Source organism: Saccoglossus kowalevskii, chromosome 20, assembly GCF_978046115.1.
Source record: "Saccoglossus kowalevskii chromosome 20, keSacKowa6.1, whole genome shotgun sequence".
Lineage (NCBI taxonomy): Eukaryota > Metazoa > Hemichordata > Enteropneusta > Harrimaniidae > Saccoglossus > Saccoglossus kowalevskii.
Window position 1 is genome coordinate 11,423,848 of NC_140660.1, and position 23,629 is coordinate 11,447,476.

Below are 23,629 nucleotides of genomic sequence, written 5' to 3' on the forward strand. Positions count from 1 at the left end.
GGATTTCCTAAAAAAATGAACCTGAATACCATTTAGGCCAGACTTTTTTTATTCCTTGTTTCTTGAGTTTTTATAAAGCAACTTTTTTTAGTTTTTCCATTGGATTTGTGTGATTCTCAGAGAATTGAATCTGAGAGAAGAAATGAAATAAAATTTTATTCCATGTATAACCATGTTTCTCATCTGCGCGAGACTTTGGTACTTTGATCATGATACTCCCACGAAAATGCAACTTGGGTTTATTATGCGGCGGGCGGTAAAAAAAATGAAGATAAAAATAAAAATTTTTAGCATTTGTTTGCGCTTACAAGTCGGCGAGCGCAAGAAATTACGCTGAAATAAAATTTTATTTTTATTTCATTTTTAGCTTCTGTTCATTCGGTGGGTTCGCGAAACAAGGGATAATAAAAGTCTGGCTTTATCTATTTATTTCTATTCACAGTAAACACAAATACGTGTTTATTGCTGGTAGTCAATACAGATATATAAATGGAGAAGAATTATAATATACGTCACAAACGTTGCTTACTGCTCAAATCCCCGTCATAAATCTAATGCTTGGTTCGATTCTGGAATCATACATCTAATAAGTAAGAGTATGCCATCATTTGTAAACATTTTTCTTACGCTCATATACATGTACATGTACATGTAGTAGCTGTGAAAGCAAGTAAAGCAACTTTTGAGCCTGGTTAACCACCAGTTCCTTCTTTTCATCACAAATTCATAAAAAATAGTCCTGTAAATAGTCTGCACCTTCCTACAGAAGATTGGTCCAAATAGCCAAACAATTAGAGTAAAAATTTAAAATTTACTAAATTTTTTTTTTTTGGCGCGAAAAGCAGGGTTCTTTTCTAGAAATATTAAACGAATATTTGAGAGAAAAAAGTGCAGCCAAATTTTGGTGAGAAAGTCTGGTGATGAAAAGGTTCAAATTAGCTAAGTACTAGGTTAAGCTTGGACCTCTCTGTACACTGTAAATGTGACCTGTGACCTGTGACCTTGAGTGTGACAGGTTCCCTTGAGTTGCCATCCACCCACTAACACACACACTTCAATAATAGATTAATAATTAATAAAAGGTAACAATAAAAGAATGTTAATAAAATATCTCCCACCCACTCAGTGCCCAGAGAAACCAAATGCTCATCACTTCAACAGGACCTTCTTTTTATATATCACAATCGGCTTAGTCTTTTCCACGAAACGAAATGAAACAAAATAAAACGAAACGAAACGAAACCCTAACCCTAACCTTAGATTTTGAACGACCTCAAACATCGTCACGTCCGTATTTCACAGTGTGAAATTTTCTCAGATATTATTGGGCCAATGAAAAAAAAAATGCGAGTTAGGGTTAGGGTTAGGGTTAGGGTTTGGGTTTCGTTTCGTTTCGTTTCGTGGAAAAGACTAAGCCATCACAATCCCCATTGATAGACTCTGTAATTTATGCGAAAACAATACCTTATTTTACTCTACTTGCGTTGCAATAGACCATTTTCCGTACACTGCGAGAATCACGCGTTATGCGTGAAATCGAACGTAAAAACAGGACAAACAAAGGTCATAGCGTCGTAGTCGCGTCAAACATCGCGTGGGATTCGACAAACGCGAAAGTATTTCGGGGACATTTGACAGGTTTCTTTACACAGAACTCAATTTGACAGGCTTCTTTACACAGAACTCAATTTGACAAGGTTTCTTTACATAGAACTCAATTTGACAGGTTTCTTTACATAGAACTCAATTTGACAGGTTTTTTTAACACAGGACTCAACTTGACAGGTTTCTTTACACATGACTCAATTTGACAGGTTTCTTTACACAGAACTCAATTTGACAGGTTTCTTTACACAGAACTCAATTTGACAGGTTTCTTTACACAGGACTCAATTTGACAGGTTTCCTACACAGAACTCAATTTGACAGGTTTCTTTACACGACTCAATTTGACAGGTTTCTTTACACAGAACTCAATTTGACAGGTTTGTTTTACACAGGACTCAATTTGACAGGCTTTTTTACACAGAACTCAATTTGACAAGGTTTCTTTACATAGAACTCAATTTGACAGGTTTCTTTACATAGAACTCAATTTGACAGGTTTCTTTACATAGAACTCAATTTGACAGGTTTCTTTACATAGAACTCAATTTGACAGGTTTTTTTTTACACAGGACTCAATTTGACAGGTTTCTTTACACACGACTCAATTTGACAGGTTTCCTACACAGAACTCAATTTGACAGGTTTCTTTACACAGGACTCAATTTGACAGGTTTCTTTACACAGAACTCAATTTGACAGGTTTCTTTACACATGACTCAATTTGACAGGTTTCTTTACACATGACTCAATTTGACAGGTTTCTTTACACATGACTCAATTTGACAGGTTTCTTTACACATGACTCAATTTGACAGCTTTCTTTACACAGAACTCAATTTGACAGGTTTCTTTACACATGACTCAATTTGACAGGTTTCTTTACACAGGACTCAATATTGACAAGGTTTCTTTACACAGGACTCAATATTGACAAGGTTTCTTTACACAGGACTCAATTTGACAGGTTTCTTTACACATGACTCAATTTGACAGGTTTCTTTACACATGACTCAATTTGACAGCTTTCTTTACACAGAACTCAATTTGACAGGTTTCTTTACACATGACTCAATTTGACAGGTTTCTTTACACAGGACTCAATATTGACAAGGTTTCTTTACACAGGACTCAATTTGACAAGGTTTCTTTACACAGGACTCAATTTGACAGGTTTCTTTACACAGAACTCAATTTGATAGGTTTCCTACACAGAACTCAATTTGACAGGTTTCTTTACACAGGACTCAATTTGACAGGTTTCTTTACACAGGATTCAATTATTATTTTCAAGATCAATGTGTAATTTTATAACACCAGTGAATATAGATACATAAAAAGTGCTTGTGAGTCAAGTGTTGTATCAGTGAAGAAAGCGTACCACAACACGGCTATATTCGTGAAACAAATTCAATGCATGACGATCACTTTTTCTATCAACTTTCATGATTAGACGAATAGCGTTAATGAGAACAAAATATTCACAACTCGCTATAACTGCATGTTGACGACCAGGACCCCACTGAGAATAAATTCACGGCAACACAATTTCCCTGCAATTTCATGCGGGTGCAAAAACTGTGGAAGCATGCCACGTTGTAATTCCCACATTGACTCTCGAGACAGATTAATCTTGTAACACCCACCTTCTTTGTTGTGTAGTAAATCGATAAATAATTAACGAGGAAAGAGCAATTATTTATTCTCATTTACGATCACTTGGGATGCTCTGCAGATAAGGAGATACTTGTAGTATAGTTTTTTTTTTTCGTGAAATTAACCTCACATAAGACTTCCAATCCTTGTATCGAGTCAAAATGTTGAAGTTCATATATAAATTTACATTTGTTTATTCAGTCGAAACGAAAAGGTAAGCAAGCATGTCGGTTCAAAAGAGGCCAATCATTTTTTTTTTTTTGGTTGCTGTCAAAATGTTTTAAAAAGGAAAAAAACAAAAAACAGCATCAATAAAAAAAAATAACAAAAAAAGGTATGCACAACTTTTCATATTTTTTTTTTATCTCAAGACCGGAAACAATTTTTGTTTTTTTAGACTTTCACGTGTGTTGTTCATTTTTATTATTTGTTTCACATTTGAACTTGTACTCTCAGCCGCAGAACATCCTGGGTGTTAGCGATGGTGTTGTTGATGAAATGAATCCACAATCATTGTTTAAAAAAAAAATATCAAGGAAATGAAAGTTTCTATGAGTTATTGCGTGGAGTATTGACATTACAGGTTGGGGTCAGCAGCCAGGAGATGTTCAGAACACAAATACATTGACAACCAACCAAACAACTACTGTGATATACTTTATCTTAGCTGGAATTAATTTTCACTGAATAGACTTTTTAGGTGTTTCGTATGGAATTTATTTTCACTTTTTTTTTGATGATTTAAATGTGAATTATAGAAAAAAAGGTATATTAGCTGGATTTTATTTCCACTGAATCATTCCTCCAGCGAAAATAGTGAAAATTAATTCCAAGCGAAAATAAAGTATTTTACAGTAACAAAGTACAATACAATACATGTAAAATGAAATAAATGAAATCCAAAATTACAACATTGGCCAAATGGCAACACATAATTAAATATTCTCGAGCTTAAAGTTTTGCATATAGAAATACAATTACCAATTACATTAATTTTATTTATTTGGTTTTAACCTGTATATTTCACATTCAAATCTTCAAAAAAAATGTTGAATAGAAAAAAGTTAATTTTCACTGGGTTTAATTTTCACTGATTTACCATTTCAGGCATATTCAGTGGGTTTTAAATTCACAGTTTTATCATTTAGATAATGTGTTCTATGCTAAATTTTACATATTCACTGGATTTTAATTTAGTGCATTTTCCAGTCAGCGAAATAAATAAATAAATAAAATACAGAGAGATTACAAGATGAAATATTACATATGTATTAAAATAAACACACATGTCAAAGAAGTTATCGTGTTTAGTAGTCCAGATGATGGCACTGTTGACCTTTGAGTGGCTTGATCTGATTTTATTATAATTATTTATTGAGTTGTTGTTTATTGATGTTGCATCATTGTTTTGTTTGCATGACTTTTGTGGGGGTTAGGCACAATCTATTTAGGAAACTCAACGGGCGTCTCGCACAAATCATCCAGTCATGAGTCAAGTATTTAATGAAACAATAGCTTTATTCAGGACACCAATAGGTAAATGCAATTCCCCCACCCCACCCCACCACCACCCACCCACCACCCCCCACCCAACCCCCGCTTCAACAGTAAAGTTCAAGACACACATTAGTTCTTGTTCTAGGACCAGGGTGTAAGCCAGCCACCATTCCACCCATCTAACAAACTGGCAACTTTGATTTTAGACTGGCAATTTTTCCCATTTTTCTGTTTTTTCCTATTCTTCTTTGATAATTTTACCAAAATATATCGAAAACCATCTACATTTTCATCAAGTTGAACTGTTTTGGACTGGCAGTTGCAAAATTCTGGCTAACAGCCTCCCCAGGACTCAGTTTTTTTCTTTATAATTTCCCAGGTGGCAAATTTATCCAGAGGCTTTTGTATTATACAATGTATGACTGGTATAACCACCATTTTTTTTTTAAATCCGTGCAATAAACAGTACAATTTGACCACCTACAGTGAAATCAGTAATACAAGCCATGGCTACTATTAAAATAGTATCGCACACCAGAGAGCGAGTGGCTTACTGTAAAGGGGTTAATTATTCACTGGGTTTTAATTTTGCTTATTTCGCTGACTGGAAAATGCGCTAAATTAAAACCCAGTGAATATGTAAAATTGAGCATAGAACACATTATCTAAATGATAAAACCATGAATTTAAAACCCACTGAATATGTAAAATTGAGCATAGAACACATTATCTAAATGATAAAACCATGAATTTAAAACTCACTGAATATGCCTGAAATGGTAAATCGGCGAAATTTAAACCCAGTGAAAATTAGTCATTTTATAGTATGTTATACATGTAACATCAACATTCATTAGAAAAGGTGAATTTTCGGTTCTCAATTTTCCAAAAAGAAGAATGACCTCTTAGTGGGCTTCTTTACCAAATATTCTAAACAGCCTCAGGTAGTATGTTCAGTGATGGTTTAAAGTAAAAGGTCAAAGTGGAAATGTAGGTCATCCGACGACCTGCTTTTTTCTATATCATTTATATTGTAAGCGCTATAATTATTCACAAGTTTTAAATTTGTTGTTGATACATGTAAATTACAGGGTTGGTGCTAGTGTCTCGGCAAGACGAGTCCCACTTCCAAAATTTTAAGAAATTGAAATTTGACCCTGGATAACTTTATTAGAGATTGGACCCCAGCTTGACTGAAAAAACTGGGTCCCTGTTTAATAATTGGAGTCCGGGAAGCAAAATATGGGGTTAACGCAATCCCTGGTAAGTATAATTTGCTACATTAAATCCATGTGAACATGCAGAATAACAATCAAACTCATTATTACCGAAAAATTAAAATTAAAATTACTCATTATTGGTGAGAGTCAACATAGTGAAATAGACCATTTTCTGTTCACTGCGAGAATCACGCGTTATGCGTGAAATCGAACGTAAAAACAGGACAAACAAAGGTCATAGCGTGGTAGTCGCGTCAAACATCGCGTGGGATTCGACAAACGCGAAAGTATTTTGGGGACATTTCCATGCTTAATAATGTGCTGTCCACATTTGATGATAGGCAATTTCAATTAAGTAAGGGTATTCGGAAGCAATATTCCTCTGTCGAAGATCGGCCGGTCGATGTGAGCTACGAAATAAGGAAATTCGAGTTCAAAATCAAATCGTTCGATTTTTGCGCCAGACGTTCGACGCGCGTCTTTCATGCATCTCGCGAGATCTCGCAATTGTACGGAAAATCACCTATTGCTCAAAACAACAAAATAGTGAAACTAAATACCACTGAAAATAAATGCCTTTACAGTACAAGTACCCATGAGCCTTTGCGTTTTTGTTGCAACATCTTGCTAATAGTTTTTGATAATTTTGTTGTTAAAACACATGCAGGAATTGATGATAACACATGCTAAAAATGCAAAGGCTCATGGGTAGACGCTTGTTTGTAAACAATGACACGCTATGGCCATCTGACGCATACGCAGGTGACGACTCCCTCGCTTTAAAACTGGCAAATTTCGCAATATAACATCAATGGATTTGTTTGGATTACTACTTATTTGCATATTTTTGTACTTACAATGTAACAAAACCAACGAATTACTCAAAATTGTTGTTTAATTAAAGTTTTCTACACTTCAGAGTCCAGTCTCCACTCCAGTTTAAATATAAACACTAGCATTTGTTTCATCACATGTTTTGACTAATCTCTCCACCCAACCACGATTCCTAGGTGAAATATAACGAGCACTGTAAAATCTGTATTAGAAACCACGGTATTAAAATGGTACAATGCAACAGAGGGGATGCGGCTTCTATTAGAGCATCTACACATATGAGAAATGATGAATTTTTGGTTCTCAATTATTCAAAAAGACTAAGTGCGACTTCAATTAGGAATGCGGCTTCTAATAAAGATTTTACTGTAGTCTCTAAATCCTTCATCTCAGCTGAATGAAATGAGACGTTATTATGTTGATCAATGGGTAAGGCCCAGGATGTTTAGAATACCAGAAACAAGACAACAGATGGTTGAATTTTGTGGAGGAGATGGGAGGGGTGAGAGGTCATAAAAACTCACCGAGTACAGGTCAACACTTAGTACAAAATCTGATAGCAGTAAGTGATAGAAAAATTATGAATAAGGAAAATATTAGGCTTAAAAACAAATTTTGGTCAGTTTTTAGGCCAGGAAAAAAAGATTCTTAGTTTCTCTTTCATGGAAATTTCAAAATTAGGCTTTGAGTCGATTTTTTTTTTTTTTTTGGAATACTGAGCTAAAATGGGGGTAAATTTGAGACAAGTGCAAGTACAAGCGCATTTTGGAATGCTTTAGAAAGAAAAAAAACACGTCTGAGGCGTATTGTTCAAAATGATACGCGCGGAAGGGAGATATTTTTTTTCTCAGCCTCATAGTTTTTTGTGTTTTTTTTGGGGGGGGGAAGTAATTGTAAATAAGAAAGTAAAATACGATCTTCGCAGTTATTTAAAAAAAAAAAAAAAAGAAAATGTTAAATGTGTGTTACTTTAGTATTACACATTTTTTCAATGCATTACTTTGATTGTTTTTGGTCTCACTGCGTTGGGGTTGTCAACAACTTCAATATAATCAAAATTTGACTATTGAGATATGAATTGTGAGAACCAACAAAAAATAAGCGTTTATCATATTTATTATAATTTATGCACTAGTGTTAATTTTAATTTACAGCCATGAAAAGTAAAAGAAAATCAATAGGTTCTAAAGCAAGCATCAAAAACCGTATGTTTTGCAGGTATTAGTAGTCCGGGCATGGGATCAGACAACCGAAATCTGAATCTGTTCTCTTACCAGAAAATAAAATGAACGAAAATAAGGTAACAAGAACAGTTTCATTTCGTATAGCAAATTGTGTTGTATCCGAACGACGATTGCATCGTGTGATTTAAATTTATCATGATTTTCCTTGCAGTCAATATGACACTCGTCACCTTGCAGATTGCAATGTACTTCACAAAGTTTTTGGTACCCAATACTCGCAACATTAAATAATTAAACAAGATATCTTTTTAAAATGTCATTTTACTCTTGATCATATTATTTTATTCGCCTTGAATTTCAAATCGATTACATATCTAACTTCTGTACATGTTTTTCTCTACTGCCTTTCCGTGTGAAAATAATGAGGTCATACTCATGTCACAATACTTTGAAGCTGATGCCATGTTGATGCCATGAGACTGCGAAGCTGAGGCCACGATGATGCCACAAAATAAGCGAGGCGAACACAGGTTCAATTTTCAATGACGCGAAGCTGATGCCACAATGATGCGATGCTGAGACGACAATGATGCCACAAAAGCCAAAGCTTTCGGGAACTGTCATGTAGTCCTAAACATGGAATATCATTTCTGTGGTAAAATGCACTATATGTATTCATTAAATTGCCATAATACCATTATGATAGGAAGATGATCACACAGCCCTGTCATGTAGTCCTAAACATGGAATATGATTTCTGTGGTAAAATGCACTATATGTATTCATTAAATTGCCATAATACCATTATGATAGGAAGATGGTCATACAGCCCTGTCATGAAGTCCTAAACATGGAATATGGTTTCTGTGGTAAAATGCACTGTATGTATGCATTAAATTACCATAATAACATTATGATAGGAAGATGGTCACACAGCCCTGTCATGTAGTCCTAAACATGGAATATGGTTTCTGTGGTAAAATGCACTGTATGTATGCATTAAATTACCATAATAACATTATGATAGGAAGATGGTCACACAGCCCTGTCATGTAGTCCTAAACATGGAATATGATTTCTGTGGTAAAATGCACTGTAGGTATGCATTAAATTACCATAATGCCATTATGATAGGAAGATGATCACACAGCCCTGTCATGTAGTCCTAAACATGGAATATGATTTCTGTGGTAAAATGCACTGTATGTATGCATTAAATTACCATAATGCCATTATGATAGGAAGATGATCACACAGCACCTGTCATGTAGTCCTAAACATGGAATATGATTTCTGTGGTAAAATGCACTGTAGGTATGCATTAAATTACCATAATGCCATTATGATAGGAAGATGATCACACAGCCCTGTCATGTAGTCCTAAACATGGAATATGATTTCTGTGGTAAAATGCACTGTATGTATGCATTAAATTACCATAATAACATTATGATAGGAAGATGGTCACACAGCCCTGTCATGTAGTCCTAAACATGGAATATGATTTCTGTGGTAAAATGCACTGTAGGTATGCATTAAATTACCATAATGCCATTATGATAGGAAGATGGTCACACAGCCCTGTCATGTAGTCCTAAACATGGAATATGATTTCTGTGGTAAAATGCACTGTATGTATGCATTAAATTACCATAATGCCATTATGATAGGAAGATGATCACACAGCACCTGTCATGTAGTCCTAAACATGGAATATGGTTTCTGTGGTAAAATGCACTGTATGTATGCATTAAATTACCATAATACCATTATGATAGGAAGATGGTCTCACAGCCCTGTCACACAGTCCTAAACATGGAATATGGTTTCTGTGGTAAAATGCACTGTATGTATGCATTAAATTACCATAATACCATTATGATAGGAAGATGGTCACACAGCCCTGTCATGTAGTCCTAAAAATGGAATATGGTTTCTGTGGTAAAATGCACTGTATATATGCATTAAATTACCATAATGCCATTATGATAGGAAGATGATCACACAGCCCTGTCATGTAGTCCTAAACATGGAATATGATTTCTGTGGTAAAATGCACTGTATATATGCATTAAATTACCATAATGCCATTATGATAGGAAGATGATCACACAGCCCTGTCATGTAGTCCTAAACATGGAATATGATTTCTGTGGTAAAATGCACTGTATGTATGCATTAAATTACCATAATGCCATTATGATAGGAAGATGATCACACAGCACCTGTCATGTAGTCCTAAACATGGAATATGATTTCTGTGGTAAAATGCACTGTATGTATGCATTAAATTACCATAATGCCATTATGATAGGAAGATGGTCACACAGTCCTGTCATGTAGTCCTAAACATGGAATATGATTTCTGTGGTAAAATGCACTGTATGTATGCATTAAATTACCATAATGCCATTATGATAGGAAGATGATCACACAGCACCTGTCATGTAGTCCTAAACATGGAATATGGTTTCTGTGGTAAAATGCACTGTATGTATGCATTAAATTACCATAATACCATTATGATAGGAAGATGGTCTCACAGCCCTGTCACATAGTCCTAAACATGGAATATGGTTTCTGTGGTAAAATGGACTGTATGTATGCATTAAATTACCATAATGCCATTATGATAGGAAGATGGTCACACAGTCCTGTCATGTAGTCCTAAACATGGAATATGGTTTCTGTGGTAAAATGCACTGTATGTATGCATTAAATTACCATAATGCCATTATGATAGGAAGATGATCACACAGCACCTGTCATGTAGTCCTAAACATGGAATATGATTTCTGTGGTAAAATGCACTGTATGTATGCATTAAATTACCATAATGCCATTATGATAGGAAGATGGTCACACAGCCCTGTCATGTAGTCCTAAACATGGAATATGATTTCTGTGGTAAAATGCACTGTATGTATGCATTAAATTACCATAATGCCATTATGATAGGAAGATGATCACACAGCACCTGTCATGTAGTCCTAAACATGGAATATGGTTTCTGTGGTAAAATGCACTGTATGTATGCATTAAATTACCATAATACCATTATGATAGGAAGATGGTCTCACAGCCCTGTCACATAGTCCTAAACATGGAATATGGTTTCTGTGGTAAAATGCACTGTATGTATGCATTAAATTGCCATAATACCATTATGATAGGAAGATGGTCACACAGCCCTGTCATGTAGTCCTAAACTGGAATATGGTTTCTGTGGTAAAATGCACTGTATGCATGCATTAAATTACCATAATACCCGTATGATAGAAAGATGGCCACACAGCCCTGTCATGTAGTCCTAAACATGGAATATGATTTCTGTGGTAAAATGCGCTGTATGTATGCATTAAATTACCATAATACCATTATGATAGGAAGATTGTCACACAGCCCTGTCATGTAGTCCTAAACTGGAATATGGTTTCTGTGGTAAAATGCACTGTATGCATGCATTAAATTACCATAATACCCGTATGATAGAAAGATGGTCACACAGCCCTGTCATGTAGTCCTAAACATGGAATATGATTTCTGTGGTAAAATGCGCTGTATGTATGCATTAAATTACCATAATACCATTATGATAGGAAGATGGTCATACAGCCCTGTTATGTAGTCCTAAACATGGAATATGATTTCTGTGGTAAAATGCACTGTATGTATGCATTAAATTACCATAATGCCATTATGATAGGAAGATGATCACACAGCACCTGTCATGTAGTCCTAAACATGGAATATGATTTCTGTGGTAAAATGCACTGTATGTATGCATTAAATTACCATAATGCCATTATGATAGGAAGATGGTCACACAGCCCTGTCATGTAGTCCTAAACATGGAATATGGTTTCTGTAGTAAAATGCACTGTACTTGTACACAAAAATTTTGAAATAGTGCTGTAGAGTTTCAATATTCATGTAGTTGTTTGTGTCTTAATTCCTCTGTTACCATATATATATATATATATATATATATATATATATATAAAATGTATATTTAAAATTTGTATATAATTTATAATATATAGATACAATTATTTGCAAATTTTAAAAATTGTGGCGAGAAATATTGATGCAAAGTTTTATGTTTTAATAGAAAATGCAGCCAAGCATATAGACCTCAGGATAGGATTAAGGCCAGGCAAAAAAAAAAAATGTGTTATTCATTTATTTACTCAGAATTTGAAGAATTAAGTGGTGAGAATGTTATTTTTTGTTATTTGGCTTGCAACTATTAAACACATATTAAACATTAACATTATTAACAAAATAAGACATATTTCTACTGTAGATTCCATTCAACTTGTTGCCATTAGCAACAAGTTTTGTAATTTGACTTTTGCAAACTGAAACTCGTAATTTTATATTTTCACCTAAGAAAGTTTTTCTTGGGTGGGTGGACTGAATATTACAGACTATCTGCAACATTGTACATTTCGAATACAATGTTTAATCAAAATGATCCCTCAAGTGAAAATTTTACATGTTACGATCGTTTTTTTCAATTAAAAATAACCACCCAGGAGAGATGCACTGCTAGCCAGGGACAAAATAAAATCATAAAATCTTGGTTGCCATAGAGACAATCGATAGTTACACACTCCACTTCCATGGCTAATTATAATACAGTAACTTCACAAATTTTTGACATGTCAAACTTTTTTCCATTCAACATATTTTTTGAAGATTTACACATTAAATATACAGGTTAAAATCAAATAAATAAAATTCTGTAATTGTGGTAATGGTATTTCTATATTCCGTGGACAGTTTATTTCATGCAAAATTTTAAGCCCGAAGATATTTAATTATGTGTGGCCATTTGGCCAATGTTGTAATTTTGGATTTCATTTATTTCATTTTACTTTGTTACTGTAAAATACTTTATCTTCGCTTGGAATTAATTTTCGCTATTTTCGCTGGAGGAATGATTTAGTAAAAATAAAATCCAGCAAATATACCTTTTTTTCTATATTTTACACTCAACTCAAATCAGTGAAAATAAATTCCATACAAAACACCCAAAAAGTCTTTTCAGTGAAAATTAATTCCAGTGAAAATAAATGATTTCACAGTAATTAATGCAAATAAATTATGTTTAAAAAAGGGATACACTCGGTCTGCAATTTTTAAACATCCTTTAAAAAGAAAATTCTCCATAGTTCGTAGAACATTCCAATGAAAAAACCTCACATGGAGTTCTAACAACTGATATAAAAATGTACAAATGGAAAATAATCAATCCCCCGACTACCACAACCACAAACAACACCACCACCACAATTAAAAAGACTACTGTAAAATACTTTATTTTAGCTGGGATTAATTTTTGCTGAGAAGATTTTGTGGGTGTTTTGTACAGAAATTATTTTAAATGATTTCTGATGAGTAAGCTGCAGGAAAAAAGGTATATTCGCTGGATTTATATTTTCACTGAATCATTCCTTCAGCGAAAATTAATTCCAAGCAAAAATAAAGTATTTTACAGTAATTGTTAGTTTGTAATGAGACTGTGGAGACAGTTGCCAAGCGACTGTACACTTATAGCTAATATCGTTTGTAATGCGAAAAATATTAATAAAGATCCATATAAACCATCCATGATAGACAAAATTAGTGTTTTCCTGGGGGGGGGAGAATAATTTGCGACATTTTTGGGCAATTGTTTTTTTTCACAGTGTTTAGGGATAACCCATTTTGTTTTCTGTCAAGGAAAGTATTGGCTAGAATAAAAAAAAATACAGAAAAAATAAAGTATTTAATTTTATCAGAAATAAATAAATTCTTAGAGAAATGCCTGATGATTAAAATAATAAAAAAAAAATTGTATCTCCTAGCAGTAATATCGGTCAGTCCCGTGGGGGCTTGATGAAGAATACTCAACTCAAGAGGCGGAAATTATTGGTTCGTCCTTCAGGAATTCACACTACCAATTATGTGTATAGTAATTTCATTTATCAATTCTACAATTTACAACAATTTTCTACATGTTATTTAATATTATTCAAAAATAGCTAAATTTTTCATTAATTATAAATTTAATTACAAATGTTGTCCTAATTATTTTGCATTTTAATTCTGCGCGCTGTCCATTATTAAAATGCTGTAATTGCATTGGCCTATCGGTGTGAGAGCAGCATGGCGGATCGACTTGAAAACGTCTTATCGGAAAGTTTCTGCACCGTTTTAACGGTGTATCTATCGCCATTGAAATATTTTTGGAATAATTTTAGCGTATTTGGTGCCCAGACACATCGTCAGCTGGTGTTGCTGAGAAGTTTTCACAAAGAAAAAATATATTTGAGAAAGATTTCATGTTGTACGGCAGCACAGAAGTGCGCCGCTCAAGAAATATATTTATGACTTAAAAGTTCAATCGGCAATTCGGTAAAAGGGTACCAGCCAAGAGTATCAGGGCGCTGCGCCCCTGTTCCCCGGTTTAGACAAAACCTGCATTCTTGTGAACCTCCCAAGCAGAACTGAAATACAAGCATTCATAGTGTACTAACTGCACTGCCTATTTTCCCACTATCCGTGTATTTACTTTTTTTACAATCAATGGTATTATAACATAAACAAAGGAGTTATAACAGCTGTTCGGATACAAAAGTTTGTTAAATGATGTGACTACGTCTCGCCGACTATTGCGCACATCCGCTGTGCTTTTTCGCTTAAAACCCAATGATAGGCACACATTTATTCCCGGAATGAGAAATGTGACACTTCACTAATCTGTTTAATTAATAATTCTCCTTTTATAGATTAATTATCTTCTTTCAAAAAAAAGATGATTTCTTCATTAAAAATACATTAATTAGTATTACGGAAAAATTAAATGAGACATTTTCCATTAGATATTTAAATGAGAAATGTAATTATTTTGTACCTAGTCATATTATTGATACTTATAAAACAACAAATTTAACTCTGCTGGAATTCTTTCTTAGCACAACTCAGTTTTTTTTTTTGAGGGGGGGGGGTACTTTGAGAATTTTTTTTTTAATTAACTTAATGTTTCAAAATTGTAATTAATTAATGAATTAATGAATGAATTAATTAATGAATAATGAATTTTTGTATGAAAAATAGTATTTAACCCAAAATGATATTTTTTCATTTTCATTTTTAATTTATGGCCAAATCAAAATCTTGAGCAATGTTTTTTAAACAAATTAGTTTGGGAAATATGAGAGAGGTATATTTTATAGAAGGGGTGAAAACTGACTTTAATGTTCAAAAGGTTAATTTCATTATTAATGATGGTTTTAAAAATTACCTGATGTGTATCATCTTCTCCTCCGTGTTCGTGTTCAGATAACACATCCAGACCATCTGAGTATGATGAACTCTCGTCTTTGCTCTCGGAAAGATCGTTATATGTCATCTGAAAATCGTCTCCTCGTTTAATTCGGCTGTTACCAGGCAACTTGGAATACTGGAGATCGTTTTCTTCTGTATTTGTATGCGCACTTCTAGTTGAGAGTTTGTGTGTATCTTTCAACATCGAGGCGTCGTCCACGATCCTAACGTCGTCGACCGATTCTCGATTTGTGCCGGTTTTTTGCGACAGCGACATACTCTTTCTTTGCAACGCATCTTCGAACTGCTTTCGAGCTGCTTCGTAATCGTCTTCGACATGGTGGTCGTCATCGTCATCGTGGTGTTCTTCGTCGCTGCTACTTTCGGACAGTCCGATACTGCGCAGTAACTTCTCAAACCCCGATAAAGTCATTACGCCGTTTTCTCCGTATTTCTCAAAGACGTGCTGGAGGCAGTCGCCGCCGAATGTGTCCCCCGGTAGCTCGCAAGTCGACGTTTTCGTTCGCTCTGTCGTGACTGGAAATTGTCCGGTGTTCTCGACAACGTGATACTGGGAAGCTAGTCCCGGAGAAGTACCAGCGATAACTGTGGGAACAGCTTGACGGGCCGATTGGTGTTGGCAGCGAACGTGGTGGTGATGGTTGAAAAACAGAAACACACAACAGAGCAAACAAGCGACCATTGCTCCAGATAAGGTCCCCAAGTTGCTTGTTTAGAAGTTTTGACGAGTTAGTTGATCTGGAGATCAAACGCGATCACTGGGAATTCACAGCAAATTCACAGTGGTGTGAAATATTCGCGAACAAAATCGAAATAAGCTCAGTATGTTTGTCCCAGGCACATGGCGAAGCAGCAACAAGAAGCAGTCCGCGTGGCGAAAAGCAAGATTACAACTGGAAATCGAGGCGAGACAGCGCAAAATTAGGGTTTTTTGGAATCTAGCAACTTAAAACCAGTCACAAAAGCGTGTAAACTTTCCGTCAATGACAAATCAGATTCAAATTTCGGACGGAGGTGCCGTGTGAATTGTTGGCGAGCCGTGTGCATATGGCGGCTCATCACTGAGTATGCTAATATATACATATACACTGGCAGGAGTCACGTGAATATCACGTGAAACCATAAACGTTGAAAAGACACGTCATTTCCGTTATTCGTCGTCATTGAAGGCTGGTGTCACACGCAACGTAATATTACCGTAATTGGTATAGTACAGGTGTGCTGGTTCGAATACCAAAATGGCAACAGTAACATAAAGACTTCCCTGGCGGCGATGATAACATACGAACACGGAGCCAATAGATGAGGTTTCAATTGGTACTGGTATTATCCCCCCCCCCCACTCAGGATCCATAGGGGGCCGCATGCGCGTTCCCATTTTCTCGAGAAAGAGGGTACTTTTTGACGTTCTGTCTCGGGAACATTTTCCCGTAGAAAAAGAAAAGGGGGTATTTTTTGCTTGTTTTCCCGAGATTCTCAAAATAGGGGGTGTATTTCAAAACACTTCCCGAGATATACAAAAAAAGGGGGTTTAAAAGGAGTTCTAGACTGAAAAGTTCCCTAGATAGGGGTGAAATTCATTGGGAAAGCCCGTGAAAGGGGGGGGGTTAAATTTTCTTCTTTTCCCTAGATAGGGGGGGGGTCAAAAAAAATGAGGGAACAAGCATAGGCCCCCCCTAAATATAGGGAGTGGGGGGCGGGGTATTATTATACATCAAGTACAATAACGCGGTAAAACTCCAAACCTCCAATAACTAGATACTTAAACTCCAACACAATTCAACGAGATCTCCGATCTGAACTCAGTGCTGAACAACTCCACTGTCTATATTAAAATAGACCATTACATCAGCATACATAATAATGAGTCTGGCACTTACTACAAATTTCTAGGAATGTTCCATTACTTTCTATTGCCCCATACAGTGTTCTATTACATACTCAACCAGTTTCTAAAAATAATCTAGAATATTCCACCCAGACACAGTACGGTTCTAGAACATTCTCAGTGACACGGAAGTGGTAAATAAGTCGTATGCGACAGTTGGGAATCCAGAAAAAATAAGAAAATCCATTATTTTTTGTTTTTTGAGTATATCTTTTCTTCTATTTTCTTACACGCGATACATATTATCACATAGAGATGAAATTAAACAACAAATACACTGCAACGCGTAATGTTTCCATTATTGGTTTTCAAGTGTCGTTGTTATTGGTGTTTCTCGGAGTCTGTGATTATGCATCAAATTTCACTATCCTTGTCAGAATGTTCCAGCCCCCACTTGGATTAAAGATTATTTCAAATACTTCCGTTTCCGTTCCTTTTCCGAGCAAACACACCACAAAGTGGCTTTCAGACTCACAAAGGTCTAAATTATACCATTGGATTTTTGTTGTTCATTTCATATGCATATGTAAATATATTTTGAAACAAAGTTAAAACAATTGTATGTAAAAAATATTTGGTTGCAAAGTGTACAAAAAACAGAAAATAACAAATTACGAACATACAACAAAATAAAATTAGCATTCAAATTTGAGCCATACCTGGATCTTATGAAAAATATAAAACATCGAACCAGCTTAACTAGATTTAGAATTTCAGCTCATTCACTTCCAATTGAAAAGTTGAGATATCAAGGAATACTTCCAGAAGAAAGAATTTGTACACTATGTGATCTAGGGGCTGTTGGCAGTGAAACTCATGCATTCATGGACTGTGAAAATATTGAAATTAAGAATAGTCGTATAGAATTTTTAAATATGGTTTCAGTTTATGATGAACAAATTCAAGAACTATCTAAGGATAACTTACTTAAAAAAATATTTACCTCAAATGATAGTTTCATTGATAACAGTCTCGGAAAATTTGTTTATTAAATTATAATGTTTAACAATATCTTAAATTTTTTTTTATTACTACTAATATTTTATATTTCTTTTCTTACTTATTGTTTTATTTGTTATTGACGTTTATAGTTTTTTTTTTTTTTTTTTTTTTTTTTTGTATGTTTATTGACCATAAATATTGTAATTCAATGCTTTATTTCGTGCCAAATAAAATATACTACACTACGTAGTTTTTACTGCAGTGGCTTCAATCAGCCGAGTTGTGTTTTTGTGACGTCACAGCTTGTCGTCTTGTTTTTGTAACATTGTACAGATTATGTTTTATTCACGTGCGTCTATGCGCTCGTTTTTTTTTTTTTTTTTTTTTTTTTTCCTTCCAGGGAGCTAATTTCTAAAAAAAACAAGTCAACATTTTCTGTGGGCAAGCAGGCCGAGTAATTTAAATTTCATATTTGAAATTGTTGCTTTTTGTTTCATGATTTTTTGTAGGAAGGGGAAAACTGAAGATGTTAAAATGTATTCAATTTAGTAAAATTGCTACTTCTTTATTGAGAATGACATTAATTTAGCTTGGTGTTAAAAACATAAATAACTCGATTATCGCTAATGACGTCACAAACGCTTTAATCTCCGCCGGCATTTGTTTTAAATGTGCCAGTGCTCACAACAATGCCTGTAACCAATAAAGCGTTTCTGTGTTTGTTTTTTTTATTTGTTTTTTTTTTGGACGGAGAAATTGTTGCACCTTTATCTCCCACAAAAAACACTTATAATATTTAATCTAAATTACTAACATATCTAAGTTATCGCCACATTTGCTGCGTGGGTGTTACGACCGTGACCAAAACACGTCCCGCCACACGATGAATGCTACTACAATTGGCCGTTTATATTGGGGAGGAGGCTTCCACTTGTTAATCCACTTACAAACAGTTTTTTTAGTTTTTTTTTTATTCATTTATTAACCGGTGTTTATTGGATGAACCGTAAATTGGAGGGGCGCATCGGAAAATTTTATGACAACTTCGTGGTGTTCCCAACTGGTACAGTATGCCCTGTGGACGGAGAAATTATGTTAGTCCGGAAACTGTTGCACCTTTATCTCCCATAAAAAACACTTATAATATTTAATCTAAATTACTAACATATCTCAGTTATCGCTATATTTGCTGCGTGGGTGTTACGACCAAAACACGCTAATGAATACTACAATTGGCCATTGATGTGGGGGGTATCCACCTGTTAATTCACTAACAAACCGTTTTCTTCAATAACATATCTTCAATAAAATATCTTATTGTAAAATGCATTCTTTCATACCCGAAAAATAATATTTCGACATGAATAAAAACAAAATTCTTTGCATGAGTCACCAAGCTCATTAATATTCATTAACTCATTACTAATTATCGTTATCTCATCATTAATTATTCATTATTAGCTCATTAATATTCATGCGCGACCAGCACTCCCATTGGGCATGAAGCTAAATGCATTGGGCTAGTGGGAGCGTGTGTACGTAATATTCGGAATGTCGTGGTTGTTCTTCGGTGTGTTCGGTGCACAAACCTACCGCGTTTATTGTGTAATTCCTCTTACATCATTGTCAGCGAAAATTTAAATCCAAATGTGCTGCGTGGGTGTTGCGACCTCGTCACGCCACGCTATTCACCTGCTAATTGGGGGGGGGGGGCAAGGGTTATTTTCGTTCAACGTAATTGCAATATTTTTTTGTTCGTACAACGTAAATAGAAAAAATAAATTCCGTAATTCTGTAATTACAGGCTAGACGTACAACGTAATCAATCAAATATTTTTTTCGTACACTGTAAAAATGTGTCATTTTTCTCGTACGTACAAAAATTCACATCCAAATAAAAAAATCGTAAAGAATAATCCAGGGAAATTACATTTTAGAAACTGTAAAACGACTAGATGACACAATTCACTACAATATTGAAGACGTAAAAGGCCCTCTAACCGAATGAAGAGCATTACGAGGGTAATATGCGCATGCGTCTCTTCACACGGCGCAGCAATTGCGGAGAATTTGAGTCGGAGAGCTCTTCGGACCATTCAATGTTCCATTTGTTAACACTGTAAACTGTAAAAACGTCTTTTTTTTCTTCGTAAATTGTGAAAAGCCCTTTTTATTTCCCGTAAAACCGTACCAGCTACCCCCTTGCCTCCCCTGTTAATTCACTTACGAACCGAATAGATACCAATTTATATGCAAATCTACATAGCACTGCCCGCTCAATGCTTCTTTAGATTTTCGCCCGTCCCTCGAGGCGAAGTCGACTTTCAATAACATTATGTTTGGAAGGACCTGAATTAATGATTACAAAAACATTTATTTTCTATTATTTTCGCTTTCATTGAGATCCTAAAAATAATTGGAACGGCAATATTGCAGTGTGAGATATGGTACAGTAATATTGCTCACATTGTAGCCATTGGCTCCTGTTGAAGCACGTGGTGCAATGCAGTTATTTTGTTAGCAAACAGAGTCCCATACGACTGAAACATCGCCTTTCCACTTATATTTGCGGTCATAGTAATTACTGCCAATTTGAAGAAAGAAGAATTTAAAATAGTCAGTACATATGTTTCTGCCTTGCTTTGCTTTGCTTAAAATAAAATAAATAAAATAAAATAAAATAAAATAAAATAAAATAAAATAAAATAAAATAAAATAAAATGAAATGAAATGAAATGAAATGAAAATGAAATGAAATAATATAAAATAATATAATATAATATAAAATAAAATAAAATAAAATAAAATAAAATAAAATAAAATAAAATAAAAGAATCGTAGAAATGTCCATGTCATAGCTTGATTTTAACAATATGAATGTTTATATTTAGCTTAAAAAGGATTATATTGACAATTTAATCCGTATTTGTATTGTTATTGGTTCATTGCTCAAACTAACCTAGGAGTATTCTCATATTGTAGTGAAAAGGAAATACTATAATATATTAATATAAATATTGGGCAAAACGTAATTGCATACCAAATTCAAAGAACCTAAAAAAAATGCTACAATTCAACATCGAAAATTCTGAAATCGGGACAAAACACAAAACACATGAAACATGAATGATGCTTGGTACGTTTGTAATTTTTATAATCATATTCACATATTGCCCATCTCTACAATGTCTATTTTACATCTGACGATTTGTCTACCTCTACAATATCTATTTTACATCTGACGATTTGTCTACCTCTACAATATCTATTTTACATCTGACGCTTTGTCTACCTCTACAATGTCTATTTTACATCTGATGATTTGTCTACCTCTACAATATCTATTTTACATCTGATGATTTGTCTACCTCTACAATATCTATTTTACATCTGACGATTTGTCTACCTCTACAATATCTATTTTACATCTGATGATTTGTCTACCTCTACAATATCTATTTTACATCTGATGATTTGTCTACCTCTACAATATTTATTTTACATCTAATGATTTGTCTACCTCTACAATATCTATTTTACATCTAATGATTTGTCTACCTCTACAATATCTATTTTACATCTAGTGATTTGTCTACCTCTACAATATCTATTTTACATCTGATGATTTGTCTACTTCTACAATATCTATTTTACATCTGATGATTTGTTTACCTCTACAATATCTATTTTACATCTGATGATTTGTCTACTTCTACAATATCTATTTTACATCTAATGATTTGTCTACCTCTACAATATCTATTTTACATCTAATGATTTGCCTACCTCTACAATATCTATTTTACATCTAGTGATTTGTCTACCTCTACAATATCTATTTTACATCTGATGATTTGTCTACTTCTACAATATCTATTTTACATCTGATGATTTGTCCACCTCTACAATGTCTATTTTACATCTGACGATTTGTCTACCTGTACAATATCTATTTTACATCTGACGATTTGTCTACCTCTACAATGTCTATTTTACATCTGACGATTTGTCTACCTCTACAATGTCTATTTTACATCTGATGATTTGTCCACCTCTACAATGTCTATTTTATTTCTGACGATTTGTCCACCTCTACAATGTCTATTTTATTTCTGACGATTTGTGTACCTCTACAATGTCTATTTTGCATCTGACGATTTGTCTACCTCTACAATGTCTATTTTACATCTGACGATTCGTCTACCTCTACAATGTCTATTTTACTACTGACGATTTGTCTACTTCTACAATGTCTATTTTACATCTGACGATTTGTCTACCTCTACAATGTCTATTTTACATCTGACGATTTGTCTACCTCTACAATGTCTATTTTACATCTGACGATTTGTCTACCTCTACAATGTCTATTTTTCATCTGACGATTTGTCTACCTCTACAATGTCTATTTTTCATCTGACGATTTGTCTACCTCTACAATGTCTATTTTTCATCTGACGATTTGTCTACCTCTACAATGTCTATTTTTCATCTGACGATTTGTCTACCTCTACAATATCTATTTTACATCTGATGATTTGTCCACCTCTACAATGTCTATTTTACATCTGACGATTTGTCTACCTCTACAATGTCTATTTTCCATCTGATGATTTGTCTACTTCTACAATATCTATTTTACATCTGATGATTTGTCCACCTCTACAATGTCTATTTTACATCTGACGATTTGTCTACCTCTACAATGTCTATTTTCCATCTGACGATTTGTCTACCTCTACAATATCTATTTTACATCTGATGATTTGTCTACCTCTACAATATCTATTTTACATCTGATGATTTGTCTACCTCTACAATATCTATTTTACATCTGACGATTTGTCTACCTCTACAATATCTATTTTACATCTGACGATTTGTCTACCTCTACAATATCTATTTTCCATCTGATGATTTGTCTACTTCTACAATATCTATTTTACATCTGATGATTTGTCCACCTCTACAATGTCTATTTTACATCTGACGATTTGTCTACCTCTACAATGTCTATTTTCCATCTGACGATTTGTCTACCTCTACAATATCTATTTTACATCTGATTTGTCTACCTCTACAATATCTATTTTACATCTGACGATTTGTCTACCTCTACAATATCTATTTTACATCTGACGATTTGTCTACCTCTACAATATCTATTTTACATCTGACGATTTGTCTACCTCTACAATATCTATTTTACATCTGACGATTTGTCTACTTCTACAATATCTATTTTACATCTGATGATTTGTCTACCTCTACAATATCTATTTTACATCTGACGATTTGTCTACCTCTACAATATCTATTTTACATCTGACGATTTGTCTACCTCTACAATATCTATTTTACATCTGACGATTTGTCTACCTCTACAATATCTATTTTACATCTGACGATTTGTCTACCTCTACAATATCTATTTTACATCTGACGATTTGTCTACCTCTACAATATCT

At 34.2% G+C, this 23,629-nt stretch overlaps 1 protein-coding gene across 3 annotated transcripts in view; it reads right to left on the reverse strand.

Moving 5' to 3' along the window:
- Positions 1-16,374, reverse strand: part of LOC100370499 (metal cation symporter ZIP14-like) — a 51,145-nt gene extending 34,771 nt beyond the window's left edge. For all 3 annotated transcript variants that reach the window (XR_014927971.1, XM_085494632.1, XM_085494633.1), the window contains exon 1: positions 15,288-16,374. Coding sequence is in view for 2 of the 3 variants with exons in the window: in XM_085494632.1 (XP_085350758.1) it covers positions 15,288-16,013 (726 nt within the window). In the remaining variant the exon portion in view is untranslated. The remainder of the gene's footprint in view (positions 1-15,287) is intronic.
- Between the last annotated feature and the right edge of the window lie 7,255 nt (positions 16,375-23,629).